The sequence below is a fragment of the Centruroides sculpturatus genome, unplaced genomic scaffold, assembly GCF_000671375.1.
Source record: "Centruroides sculpturatus isolate CEXI.00-Female unplaced genomic scaffold, Cexi_2.0 scaffold348, whole genome shotgun sequence".
NCBI classification, from domain to species: Eukaryota; Metazoa; Arthropoda; class Arachnida; order Scorpiones; family Buthidae; genus Centruroides; species Centruroides sculpturatus.
Genome location: NW_019384859.1, coordinates 357328 through 372908, shown reverse-complemented (window position 1 = coordinate 372908; position 15581 = coordinate 357328). Strand labels below are relative to the sequence as shown.

At 28.2% G+C, this 15581-nt stretch overlaps 1 protein-coding gene across 2 annotated transcripts in view; it reads left to right on the top strand.

The window, feature by feature from the left end:
* Positions 1 to 812: 812 nt before the first annotated feature.
* LOC111630636 (restin homolog) overlaps positions 813 to 15581 on the top strand; it is a 47348-nt gene continuing 32579 nt past the window's right edge. For both annotated transcript variants that reach the window (XM_023374773.1, XM_023374772.1), the window contains exons 1-2: positions 813 to 891; positions 1007 to 1098. In XM_023374773.1, coding sequence (XP_023230541.1) covers positions 1042 to 1098 — 57 coding nt within the window. In that variant the 5' untranslated portion in view covers positions 813 to 891; positions 1007 to 1041. The remainder of the gene's footprint in view (positions 892 to 1006; positions 1099 to 15581) is intronic.

The window sequence follows — 15581 nt, the reverse complement described above, 5'->3', positions numbered from 1 at the left end:
CCTCTAATCTTAATGCTTTCCACTTGTTGACTGCAGTAACTAAAATTACAAGTGCTTGTGTTGCCATGAGAGTATTATCAGCATTAAGATTTCCACAACCAAGATCAATATATCCTATTACTTCTTTCCCATCCCAATCAACTTGTTTTTTAATTGTCATTTCATCAATAATTAAACAACATAATAGTGGATGGGTTGAAACTTTACTTTCACCTCTGATTTTTATAAAAGAAAAGAATGTTCAGTAAAGCCAGGACTACCATCAATATAAGAAGACCATTTCTTAGAGAACTAGTAGCAGGTAGTTTAATAAACTGTTAAGGTGGCAATCTACTGCTCTAGGGGGCACGGATCGAAAAACTCCCGGAACTTTTCGGAAGTGGTCCGTCCGGATACGTCGGGCTTTCTTCCTCACATCCCGGCCGCCCCACTGAGAATCATAATGGGTTTGATAAAAAAAAGCCTTCGTATTGCCTACGGTGGAGAGAGTTAAAAATAAATCCACTAAATTCCAACATTATCAAAAATTGACACACCACAATGTCGTCCTTTTTGAAAATTTATAATTTGCCACCCTAATGCCAACGCAATTCGCAAAAGAGACATCCCGAAAGATGTTACTACTACGGTAATGCGATAGTCGCGCCAATTCTGAAAAATCCATTTGTATGTTTCCTTATCATAATTTGTTTTTAAAGTATTCCTTAAGATAAAATTATTCATTAAAATTATAAATAATTTTTATGCTAAAGTTAATTAAATTTCTAACAATTAAAAGAATTATGGAAATACTTTAATATTGGAATAGATGTCGCTAGTTGTATTAATAAAAATAAATAAAATCGCGCACTGGTTTGAATTTAAATGTTAGGGAAGGTTGGTTGGTACGAGGTAGGATTTGAAATATATTCAAAAAATATTTCAAATTAAAGTTTAACGTATAAGCAAATTACAATTAACTGATTAGAAAATATAGAATAAATGAATATAAAAAGTTTATTTACAGGTGAATAAGAGTCGAACGTTACCTTTATTTTAATCATGAATAAGACCATTCGGATAAGTCCAAAGAAAAATGTTTTGCATCCAATTAATAACGTATGGATATTGGATATTTTATTATTAAAAATAATTTAAGTTTTAAGATAAATTTTAAAAAATATAATAATATCTATTTTTAAAATTGTGAAAGTGCCATAAACAAAAAATACTGTTATTATTTCATTATCTTTTAACTACAGTATGTTAATTTATCAATATAAATACTTATATAACATAGAGATGTTGATCACACACTAATAAACTCCATGAGATTAAACTGGTGATTTGAATGTTGCACATCTAGCTATTGTGGATGTATGTGAGAGAAAGTTATCCTTATGTAATTGTGCTAGGTTGACTATTTCAAAGTTTTTGAAATGGAAGACAATGTTTACATGTCTATATATATATGAAAGTTCCTTATAAAAGTTTTTTCAAATCTCCCATCAGATTGAGATATTGATTGTCTCACTTAACATCCATGCCATTTACGGTTATAAAAAGAAAGATGTGTATGTTTCACTTTATAATAGTGATGGAAAAGTGGAGTTTATAATGTCATCCCTTGTTAACTATGTTATAAATGACTAACTTTTACAGTTTTCAAATTTGTTTCTTGTATTGTTGGATGGCAAGGGCAGTTATTTTGTAGGGTATCTCCAGAACCATGTTTTACAGTTTGGTTTGAGATAGTAATTACTGTTTTATCGCTATATAGAACATTTAATTTAGAGAATAAAATTTTCCTTCTTTATTTTTGAGAGAATTTGATTATCCCTCATCAAATATTTACAAAGATATTCAGAGCCAATTTTGTATAGTAGATTCATATTGAATTTTGTGAAAATTCTAGCTACTTGTTTTCTGATTAGCTTTTACAATTTTTTACAGTATATTTTTTCTCCTCTAAGTGCAATTCACTTACCTTTCATAAGTTCTGAGTTATTACTTATTAAGAGCTTGATAAGTTTTTTCTATTTTTATTTGGCATTTTGGTGGAAATATTTATCATAATATGCTTAATTACCAAGTAATAATTTTCTCTCTCGTATGTATGTATGTATATATATACACCATATTTACTTTTATATAAGATGAGGTTTTTATTTATTTTACATTGCTTCAAAAACCTAGGTCATCCTATATGTGCGAGTGAAGGTTTCTTTGCATTTTTGCAATAATTTTTCTGAACCGTGTGTGCACATTTTTTACTGGATGCTCACCCTCTGATGTTTAAAAACAAAAGTATTTTATCTGGATTGTTTCAATCGTTCTTGTGTATTGTCAGGAGTAAAGATGAATAGCAATAGGAAAAGCAAAGCTTTTGAATTGAATTCCAATTTGAAATTCAAAAATTACATGGGAGCCCGATATAAGTTTTAATTCATTCCCATGTGAAAACAGATGATTATTCGGAAATCAGAATTCAAAGAAACTCATAATTGTAATCCACTTAGAGTGGATTCGACTGTTAAGAATTGGAAAAAAGGTTCCCGATTCTCTAATTCTATGTGACAAATTATGTTGTCGATTTTACAAGATTTTTCCTTAAAGTTTAAAATGCCAGTAATTTTTGCAGGACAGTGTGTACATTTATGTGCATTTGACATTTTATTTGTGATTGAAATAAAATTAAAATTGTATCAATAAATCTAATTTTATTTTGATCTTTAAAGTCACACCTTGTCCTATATGCGAGATTGTCTTATAAGCGAGTAAATACAGTATATGTGTGTATGTATAGAGAGAGAGATTAGATATATCACAAGTAATTAAGTATTTACTTAATTTTGTTAACTATTTTAATATTGCTTTTAACCCTGTTAATTTGATTATGTATATTGTTACTAATTTATCTAATATTAATATTAATATTGTAGGGTATGTCAGGTCTTAGGAAGATCTTTATCTTCCTAAAGACCTGAAAAAACACAAAAAAATATTGAATTCATTGAACTTGTGATATTCAAAAAATATTATTATACAAACTTGACAATTTTTTGCACAACTTGAAATCAAGAACAATTTAAAAGAAGTGTATGGGGAAAACATTTTTGTATTCAACATTTTCTATTGGCTGGCAAAAAAAATTGGAGATGCTCTGTTTAACAGCTGGGAAAGTAAAACTAAATGAAATACAATAAATACTTAATTATTCATTTTCATTTGTGAGTTTCTTTATTTCTCAACATAATTCCCACCATTGTTATTGTATTCCATTGTTTTATCAAAGCTTCAATACTAACTGCATAAGTCTTGTGTGTGTGCTGTCAGTCACATGTGCTACCCAAGTGTAAAAGGCTCTAACTCCATAAAGATGGAAAATCAAGTTTTGCATTTGTTATCATGCCTAATTAATGTCCTTCATTGATACTGCCTAATATTGTGTGAAAAATGTTCTGTAATATGCATGATCATGCTAAATATGTCGTGATGTTGGTAAAGGATACTAATTAGGTATGATAAGTTTGCTACTTCGTTGTTTTTTGTTGATAGCCTTTTACTTTTGAGTGCATATGCACCTGACATTTAGCTTTTTACTATTTGTGAAATACTTGTCTTCAAGGTGATATTTTAACAGCCAAAGGGTGGAAATTGCTAAAGTCTGGGCTAATTGGGGCTAAGTTAAGGCATTTATTCAAAAAGTTTTCATCTTTGTTATCCATTTCTTCTCTTAGTTAATTGAGTCAAATGAGGATAGAAATTATGATGAAACAGTACTCTTCTAGTCAGTAGTGCAGTGTGAAAGCTTTAACAGAACTTGATAGTAAAATTCAGCATTCACATTATAAGATTTCTTCTGTAAATAGGCTGATAATACTCCTTGAGAACTCAAAAAGACTAAGCATAACCTTCTTTCCTGATAGCATTGCCTTAAATTTCTTGATTGAAGGTAAAGGATGCTTCCATTGCATTTAAGCGTGTTTTGATTCAGGTTGCTAGTGAAGCATCAATGTTTCTTTGCCAGTAAGAATCCTGTTAAGCATGTCTTTTCCTTCATTTTTGTACTGAATGAGATGTTGCATAGACCTGTTCAGCTTATTTTGTTCTTCCATAAGTTCTCTGGAGTACCCACTATGTATACACTTCCTGGAAATTCAAGCACTCATGTATTATGATGGTGGGCTAAACCATAAGAACTCCCTAGTGCAGTTACAATACTGGCTACAGTTACTTATCTATCAGCTTGAATAATAATTTCTACCTGCTTCACATTAGCTTTTTTTGCAGTTTTTTCAGGGTAACCAGATTGGTCTCAGTACTTTTTGGGTATTTTTGAGAAAATTTATTGACTCAGTTGTATACTGCTTTGTTATAAACATTTCTCTTTGTAAATAGGAAACATTTTCTTGTGAATTCCTTTGCAGGAAGTTTTTTTTGTTTACAAAAAACATGCAACAATATGCTGTTTTTCAACTATACATTTCACAAGCATGGTTCCTATTTTGAAACTGAGTTGGACATGTGTGCTCATCACAAAGTTTGTTACTTCAATTAAGATGGATTGTGCTGCCACCTAATGATAACTTCAGAAATTACTAATGACCATTAATAAATATTACCTTAAATAAATCACACTGATATGTAATAGCTAAAAATGCTATTAAGTTATATATTAGCTTGCGATTTATTTACTGACTTTTCTCATACATAAAATAAACTTTGACTTCTCTTCAACCTGTCTTAATGTTTGTCTTATATTTTATTTTATCACTTTTATAACTTTACAATTCTAAACTCCATTGTTACCACAGCAACAACTTTACCTATGTCATGATTGCACTTAGAACAGTGCATATATCTAAGGCAATGATGAAACCTTTTCTGGATGCAGGCTACAAGTGAAATTTATAGGCTTTCAATGGACTGCAAGCATTTTTATACACTTATTAACTTTCTGTCCAGAATCTTGTAACTCAATTTTCACCCAATTTCCAATCTAGTTGAAACTTTGCATACATAAGATTTCCAATGACAATACATTTTTTTAGAGTTTGCAAACAATTGTAGAATTTAGTGAAAAATTTAAAATTTGTAAAAATCTGATAACATATGGTGCTACACATAGGGCCAATGCACTGTTTAGTCATACTGTTTATGTAAAATCTTGTAACTCAATTTTTTATCCACTTTCCAATTAAATGCTAAAGCAGGAAGAATTTCAGTAATTGAATGTTCCGTATATAAAACTAAAAAGTATAAAATAAAAATTATTATAAAAATTTTAAAGAAATGCTTTTTATTCATATAAATTCACTAAAAGATAAAAAATAATTTTTTCAGCTTTCTCAGTTGTCTTAGAAAAGTGCATAAATGACAAAACTAGTATTATGCAACCAAAAATAAATGTGGGGTGCTCATGGGAAAATCATAAAAATTGATAGAAAGTATAACTAAGAATATTTCTAAACATGAGCACCCATACTTTTATTTTTGGTTATATAATATCAAGAATACTGTGAAAGCTGAAAAGTATTTTTTGCCTTTTAGTGTATTTATGTGAATAAAAAGTACTTCTTTAAAATTTTTGTTTATTTTATTAAGAAGTTTTATTTTTTATTTTCTTGTAATGGTATTTAGCAGGCTTAAAGTTAGCTATCATTATACTCCATGATCTCCAGTACTCTATACTACAATAATATATGCTAATGATATGCAAACCAGGTAATACAGTATATAGTTTACAGTGTATTCTCATCTTTTCACTAGCTAAGTTTAATTTGAATATTCTTTATCACAACTATCAGCTTATTTAAGTTTCATACTGGCGTGAGGCAGTATAAACAGGAAAATAAAATTACATTGACAAAACTCTGGGGCTAAAAATTAGGACCTTGTGGACTGTGGGTTGCTCATGTTTTATAGCAGGGATTCCCAAACTATAGCCTGTGACGAGGTTTTATTCAGCTTGTGTTGCTTCTAGACAATTAAAAGAAACTGTGATCTAAAAAAATTTTTCTTGCATTAAATGATTCAAACTCAAGCTATGGAGAGTAAGAAATAGGGACATATTTACTTAAAAGCAGAGGTCCCATTTTCTTGTAAAATTTAAAGCTTGGCAATTTTTATTATTCTATGTTCTTTATTATTTATTAAAGAGAAAAAGTATCTTATCTGTACTTCTCAAAATAAACGATATTTGTAATGTATTTTATTTGTGTTTACTGTATTTTCTTAATTTTAGTAAAGTTCAATGATTATTATTATTATTTTATTTACCTATATGTGGTTATGTGATATTAAATCACTCTGGCCCGCTGCTGCTGTCATAATTAGTAATGTGGCTATTCTCTTGAAAAGTTTGGAGATTTCTGCTGTATAATTATGGTATTTATTTTTGAAACCTTCCTGTGACTGAATTGTTTGACTTGAAAAGCACTTGAATGATATTTAATATCTATATATTTTAAAATTTTGGCTCCATTAAAACATTTTACTGTTTATTTAAGATTTAAAAATTATTTCCCATGAAAAAATATAATTCTACATATTTCAGATTATAACTTCAAAATAATTTGACAAAACTGGAGGAGTAACCAAATGAAAGAAGCAGTACACTTTGTATAACTCCAGTTAACTCTAGTATAACTTATAAAGTCAAATTTCAAATAGTTTTTTTAATAGATGAGAGAGAACTTGTATATTTAACTTCAATGAATATGATTATAAAACCATAAATAAAAATTAAATATAAAATGTAATGAAATCTTTATAATTCAAGTACTTCTAGGACTTCTGACTCATTTTTAAGGCATGCTTGTGTTCCAAAAGCAGTAATTGGTAAATATTTTAATTTATGGTAAGCATTTCTTTCTACATTTTAAATCAAATTAAAGAAATCAATTATATAAACACCTTCTGGCTTCCTTTCAATAATTTAAATAGTACAAAATTTATTTTATATATTAAAGCTTATCTTTATGATTGAGTTGAGACTTTGTAGTTGCCTAAATTGTTCAAAAATGCCAAAGAATGCTGAAGATGGTCCGTTTTGTTTTAGAATGTAAAAAAGGAGTCTTTATTTTAATGTTTAATTTATTTGAGATGTGTTTAGAATATTTAACAAACATGAAGATGGGCCAGTAAGTTTCAAAACTTTGATTTTAATGATTGAGATTTTTATTCCAAGAAAACATGATTTTATATTTTTGAATTGTGATTGAACTATTATGAGGTTTTGGTGTTTTGAATGTTGTCAGGCCTAAACAGTTGACCAAAGTGAACCTCAGTGAAATGATACACCTTTGTTAAACAGTTGATGTCACATGGGTTCCAATAGCATGTGATTGATTACACACAATTAAATTTCTAAATATTGTATATTTATTTATATATAGTATAGAGAATACAATAACTTCTCAATTGCATGAGAAAAAGAAGTTGGAATCTGAGTCAGGGACTTGGTCTACTAACTCCACAAACATGATTAAAACTACAGTTGTGAAGTTTGTAGACCACGCCTCTGACTCATACTCCAATTCATAGAGTTTTAGAACATCCAACTTTGACTCCAACTCTTGCCTCTACATAATAATTTAAAATATGCTGTACTTTGATTATATTAACCCAGAATGGCATTTCATTACTACCAACTGAATCATTAGGCTATTTTTTAAGTATTTCATCAGGCATTTTTTTCAAAACTGAAAGTGTTTATCTCGTTGGCGCCTTTATTAAATTGGCATCTATGGCGGGGGCCACATTGGCCATACCCTAGTTACGGCTCTGCTGGTGTCTACAATTCTTGAATGCAATGCTCTTATGTCTGGCACTTTTGTATTATATATATATATACAAATTATATATAATCTTTAGAGATAAATTTATGTATGTAGGGCCTCAGGGAAACTAACTAGAGTTGTGGAGTCTCCGTAGCAACTAATGCCTGTGAAAATTTTATTATAGCATTCTCTTTTAAATTTATAAGGTAATTATAAATATAGCCTGCTGTATTTTGTTTTCCGAATCATTCCATATATTTTTTTAATGATGATTTGGTGGAGGCTGTGTGCTTGTACCCAGGACTTCCATCCATAAAGCTGGCGTTATCCTTAACATACTCTCTAAAAAAAGACTAAAGGGGTGTACCAGGTGATTCAGTGGGTCAAGGAATGGGACTACTTTGACCAATCCAGTAATCTGGGAAAGTTTTGGATGTTTGAACTTCAGTGTATAGGAGCTCCATCTTGCTGGAAGATATTAGGTTACAAGTGTTTAAAGTGCACAAATGCCACTGTATAGCAGTGGTGTGACCCTTTCAAACATTTGAACATGAAACTGGAAGTAGTGACTAATACTTTCTAACAAATTTCATTCATCCTCATCTACTTACACAAATGGATTTTGCATAATGATTTAAAACTGTGGCAGTTGTATTTTTTCCATAATGACTAGTGAGCCAGCAATGGGAATTCATAAAGAAAGACAAAAGTTGAAAAATTACATCTAACATAATAGCAGGGTTTTGTCTACAGAAAAGCTAAAAAAAAATATTGTATTGTGTGAGATTTGCTGTGATTCTGTGTTACAATGAAACTATATAGAAGTACTGTGCTGTATGAGGGTTATCTGTATTAGCTATCTTGGTCAGTGTTGATATTTGACTTTAAATAAAATATAGTAACTCCTTTTTATATTGCACATGCAAGGAACCAAACTAAATGAGTGATATATCAGATGGTGTTATATAACCAATGCATCTATTCATATGTTTTGTCTATTTTCAATCTCCATGCAGACTTGCTTTTTGGTGGGTTGTATTTCATACAATAGTAGTTTGTCATTAATTGGAATAATGTAGCATTTCTTTGCCAGTAGAAATTCAATAGCAACTGATTTAAAAAAAAAACAAAACTATTATATATTTGAATGAATATCTGAATATATAATGTAATATAAAGATGGGTTATTGTAATTCAAATTGGATATTTCTAATTCCAGAAAGTATTTGATTAAGCAACAGATATTTTTGTTTATTTAATAAGCTATCCTTAGGATTATATTTTTTTAAATATGGAATATATAATCCAAAATATTTGAATTTAAATTAAAGAATAATAAACAAAAAAAGATAATTCATTAATATTTTTAAGTTTTAAAATATCATAAAATGTAATCAAATATAAAAGTTTATGCTTTAACATAAACTTAGAGATAAAATTTTTGCAATCCTTTGCCTCAATGAATTCTTATACAAATTTTGTAAACAGAAAACTCTAGAAGTTTACAAATCTAGTGTAATATGGATTCCTAATTTTTTTGTTAAGGATGAAATTTTACAGTTCAGTACAGTTCTATATACATCAATAAATGCTACTAATACTGTTAATTGTCTTATTGATAACATCTTACTTTGTCCATTCAGCCATTCTTGGAATGGCCTAAAAGTATATCCTGTGGAATAACTTTAATTATTCTGCAGAAAAACCTTATTAATACACCAATTTTTGTTAACCAAATAATCAAAGATGCATTCTCTATACAAATGATTTATGTTAAGTTTTTTGTTTAATTAAGTTAATTAATATCAATTGTAGAATATAATATCAATTAATACAATATATAAAAATTAGTTTATTACTTTCCCAGCTGGTATATATAACAGAGAGAAAGTATGACAATTGGTCAAAAAATAACCTCCCTGTGATTTTTATATTTCTGCACTCCTGGCCATGAAATGTCAAGAAATGCAAAAAATTTGAAGATTTTTTTTTTCTGTATGGATGGATGGATGGATGGATGTTTGTATATGTGGAGCACAATTTTCTTCATCCACTTTAAAGCTTAATAACTCCTGTGTCTTTTGTCAAAAATTTCTGAAATTTTGCAGGGAGATGTGTGTTAGGAGGATTGATGATGATAAATTTTGGTTGTTACAGATTGAGGTGGATATAAGTTACATCTTGATGGGGTTGGACTTGGGTTTTTCTCATTATTAGCATTTATAACTTTTTATAAAATTTATATCTACCCTCCAAATTAAAGTTTTTTGCTGTTTTATAATGATTAATAATATGATATTTTATTTAAAAACTTTTATAATAGATAGTGCCATTACAATTTTAAATTTTTTTGCCAGAAAATTATGCAACTCATTGCTGGATTTTTTTTTTGAATTAGTTACTATAGAAATGCATGTTTCTTTAAAATTTTATACATTGTTCTAAAGAAATTTTGTTTAATTTTTACTCATTTATAACAAGTCTGAAAAAGTCTTTCATTTTGAATGAAAGAAGGTAAAGATAAATCATGTAATGTTGATATTGTATTAAAATTGTATTATAATTTATGTTAAAAATACTTATTTTGAAAAATAAGCAAATTAGGATGATTTAGCTATAAAAAATAGTTTCTCTTCATAAAAAAAAAAAGAAATACTGGTTTCTCTATTTTAGAAATTGATAATCCACTAAAAGATAAGAAATATGCATTAGATTATTCTCCTTTTCAAAATGTATATTCAAATTGATAGAATGTATTGCAAAAAGTAAGAGGATGATTTAGGATATTTTATGTATTGTATTTTGTTGTTTATTGTTACCTTTAATATTCTTTTGGGAAAGTTTAAATAATGGAAATTGCAAAAATCCTACTTAAAAATGTTCAAAATGTAACAAGGTCTGCAGATAGCATCAAGTAAATTATAAGTTTGAAAAAAAAGTAAAGAACAATAAAGAAAACAATATTAATACATATCTATACTTCTGTGTCTTTCTATTTTTATATCTACTGTATGAACAAATTATAAATTGAAAATATTCTAATAATTTATAAGTATAGATCTAGATATAGCTGAGCTATTGATGTAAAGAAGTCATCCAATTTTATGTAAGCTTGTCTCTGGATAAAGTAACCCAAGTTTTTGGACTTCTTTACAAAGATTAGAGCTCAGATAAAGTTTAGACGAATTAGGGCCTGAAAAATCTAAACCAGATTTTTCAGATATAATTTTAGGGAACTTTTAGCAAGCAAATACCATAGCTGAATTTAGTGGATGAAGACCTAATTTTAAAACTGCAAAGCATGACTACCTACTTCAAGCAGTTAGGGAATGTCCACAAACCATATAATCCAATATTTTGTAAACAAAGCATCGTTTTTTAAAGAAATCCTCAAAATTTGTTAATTCATAAAAAATAGTATCTTTTGGAATCATTTTTACTTTCCTGGCTGTTATATATAACAGAGAGATAGTATGGTAATCGGCCAAAAAATGACTCCCAAGATTTTTACATTTTTGGACAGAATACCTTGAAACGTCAAGAAATGCAAAGAATTTCGGAGGTGATTTCTGTATGTATGGATGTTAGTGTGGTACGATTTTGTACACCTTTGAAGCTTAACTCCTGAGCTTTTTGTCGAAAATTTCTGAAATTTTGCATGGGGGATTTTGTTTATTAGGGGGATTGGTGCTATTAAATTTTGGGGTTAAAGGTCCAGGAGGTGGAGAGATAATGGAGGTCGCATGAATCTCCAGTAGGTTCGGACTTAATGACGATTTTGTTGTTAGCATTTACAATTTTTTAGAAAACGCATCCCTACCCTCAAAATTAAGCTTTTTGCCATTTTATAATACATAATTAAAAAGATAGGATTTTTAATAAAATATAACAGATGGCGCACCAAAATTTTAAATGTTGCCGGGAAAGTTGAACAACTAGTTGCTGGTTTATTTTGGAAAGAGCTTATTTTTTTTGTTTGATCTTGTGACCCAAAGTTTTATATTAATTAAACTAACTTTAATTATGCATTACCGGAAATCGTTGTCAGTAAAATGTATCACAGCAAACAAAATCTAAAAGATATATTAATTTAGATTCCTAGAATTTATTTATTGTTTTCCATTTATCAAAAATAGAATCATATAGTCTTAAAAATATGTATCTAGAGTTAAAGTATTGTAGTCATTTGAAGGAAGTTGATAGTTCCTTTTTGGCTTCGATTTTATAAAATTTTTACTTTATTTATTATTTGTTAATTTATTAATTTACACATTCAGAAATTATGTAAAAAGACAATTGAATTGCAGTTACGGTTGATGTGTATTATTGAAATACAGTTTGTGTCGTCTGTTATTAACAAGAATTGATAAATTTCCGAGATAATTTATTACCAGACGTAGAGTATTTTTAATTAAGTACGTTCCAATATCAGTACTGAAAGCACTTAGTGGCGTCAGTCTGTCAGCTAGACTGAAAGAACAAGAAATGGATTCTGTATAGATTTTGATAAAGTTTTTCTAATATAATTCTAATATAAATTTTATTTTGTTAATGTAAAATGTCTGAAATTCAGTAAAGTCAAACATTCCGTAATTATGTTTACTCGCTGTTTGTCTGTCTGCATCTCTACAGAATTTAAAAGCTAAATTCTATTTTGTAAAATTTAATAAATTAATTTTATATATAATTTGTTTTTACAGGTATCTCTTAAATTTATTTTTTTATAGCTTTATGCACTTTAACATAAAACGATCGCGAAGAATATTTAGAGACATTTCATGAGAAATTCTATTATAATAATTCTAGTCATAGAATATTCATGAATAAACAGTAGAAAACGACTATTTTTTTTTCTAATTTAATTCACTTTATTTGAAGATTTTTTTTAGTTTTTCTCACCATTTAGATTTAAAATGTAATTAGATTAGTATGTGACTAAAAATAAATACGAAAACTAATAAAAAAATTATTTTAATGAACAAATCAATATTAAAAATAAATTCCATACTGTTTTGTGATTATCACTTTTTAAAAAAGTTTGTTTTTTAACTGATTTCGATTAGAATTTTATAGGCAATTAAAAATAGTTGTTCTTTAAATTATATGTGGAAAATAAAATCGAATTTACACTAAATACGGAATTTGATAAACAAGAAATTATATTTTCCTTTCTAAAAATGTCTCCAGTATGTAATTATTAAAATACTAATCGAACTTTCTAAATTAAATTGTGTAGATATAAAATATCTGCTTTAAAGAGTGGAAAGAAGTTCAATGCACTAGCTGTGATCGTTAAGGCATATAAAAATGAAATTATTAACGGAGTAATAATACTTGAATTTATCGGTTTATATTTAATAATTCTTGAATTTACGTAGATTTAGGATTTGTATATTCTCGGGTGAAATTTTGAATATTTTATATAGGCATAATTAACTGTACAGCTAAGCTTTTGCTTTATTTGCAAAACATATATAAACTGATGTTTTGAATAAAATTAGCGATTTTATAGCAAATTATAAGTTGTATGTACTAAAAATAAAATAGTTTTATTAGAAAGAGCATATTTTGTTCAAAATAATTTGTTAGAAAGCTGATCTGCTCATTCTACTTGTTACTGTTAGAAAGGACGTGGATTCAATTCAAAATATATGCCCATTTGTCAAAAATTTCTTTATTCTTTAATTTATAAAATCCTTGTAATTGAGCTAATTTAATAATTTTGCTATAATTAGGGAGGAGACGATAAGATACGAGTCGTTTTCTCTTTATGGATGACCTCTTTGCGTATCTCCTCCCTCGTAAATTGTTAAACCAGGAAGTAGTCGCTTCGATTTTTATCTAAAAAGTGTAATGACTACTAATTTCATTGAATGAATTTTACTACGTTATATATTATAAGTTTACATGAAATTTTAAAAATTTCACTTATTTTTATAAAGAGAACAAACTATTATCTTCAGTTACAAGATACGAAAATGTATACCAAGCTTTCTATATATTATTTTTTTGACGACATTTATTTTTTACTCCTCTAATTATTTAACGATAGTTTTTTCTAAATATTTTGTACGAAAAATCTTAACATATTAATATTGTATTCTCTTATCTATTATGCTGCGAACTTGCTGTATTTTTAGAACTTGTGTGATTAGATTTGCTTCGTTAATGTGAATAATATCTACGTGAAATCGGTTATTATTTATAATTAAGTCTTACAGTCACAACCTGTTTATGTAGAAAATTGAGTTTTATTATTTCATGGACGTCGATCTCATCTCCTCTTTTAATTCTTAATGACACAAATATTTTTCCATAATTCTATTTTTCTCTGAATTATTCCAGATTTTGAAGTTTCTATTTCTTTCTATAAAATAGAATATAAAGTTACAAACTTAATGTCTTTTAATATGACATTTTTGTATGTTTTAGATCAGATACACGAAAATGTTTACAAGAATGTTTTTTTTTTTTAAATCGCAAAAATATCCAAAATCGTGTAAAATTGTATGCCGAATTTCGCCTATAATACTTCAAAATAATTACAGACATTCTAGTCAAAACAATTACAGAATTAAGTAGGACGTGAAGGAATAAGTAGCTCTTGTATTTACATTAAAGAATAGTTTCACGCTATCAGATGGAAGGGAAAATCAAAACGGAATTTGATAGCGTTTCATCTTATAAATGAGTCTACTTAACTAAAAATATTGAAATAGACTTTTAGGATTATTTAACTTATTTACGCTATAGGATTTAAAATTTTTCTATAGTACACTCTGTAAAGTGGCTTTTCGGCATGCATCTTGTTTTTTTTAATCCAATTTTTGAATTCTAAAAGCATAAATATAATAATGCTTATTTATAATTTTCATATAATTAACATTCAAGATATAATAATAAATTTAATATATTTTAAGTTAGTTAATAATGTACAGTGGGTGATCCGTTAACGAATATAATCCGTTCCAAGACTTTGTTCGTTAACTGATTATCGATTTACCATAAGTTTTTATGGGAATTTGATTAATTCGTTCCGGAGACTCCAAAAAATAAAAAAATATATACTTTACTTTTTGGACCTTTTTATTTTTATATTTTTTATTTATTACCTTTATTTATATGTAATAGTAAAAATACATATATATGCAATCTTGCATTTTTATTAGTCATGTTTTTTCCGTTTGTGGGGGTTAAAGAATCTGTCCAATGTCGATTGCTTTTCTCTCCAAGATTTTTCATACGTAATTAATAACATTGTAATTGTAGATATCCCTAAGCCTATTAACCTCAACCTGGTTCGGATGCCATTCTAAGACCGTCGTTCTGATATCATCCCACTTCTTCAAAAAAATGTTTAATAGCAGATATCGACATTAATTCTTTTTTTCAGAAGAAAACATATCTCGCCGAGTTTCTTGGTGTTCTTCATTCAAGAGTTTTTGGCGTTTTTCTGTCGTCAGATCCGTTTTAGGTTCTATTATGAGCTCTTCAATGTTCTTTATTTCTCAGATGTGATTTTTGTTACTCCTTTAGCTGCTTGAGTCTTCTTGATTATACTGTATCTTTCTTAGATAGGATTGAACTGCGGCCTGCTGTAGATCTGTTCGAGCAATACTGCCCAGCAACATCAGACATCTATCTTTGCTATTATACTCTCACCATTCGAAAATAAAAACCAACGCAAAACTTAACGAATACTATAAAATAATTTTTTCTGTCAGAAAAATAAAAGGCTGGAATTACAAGGGAGAATTTTAAAGCTCTGAGGAATACTATCCGATCGGTATATACCGGGTTGAGTGTCGATGTCGACGT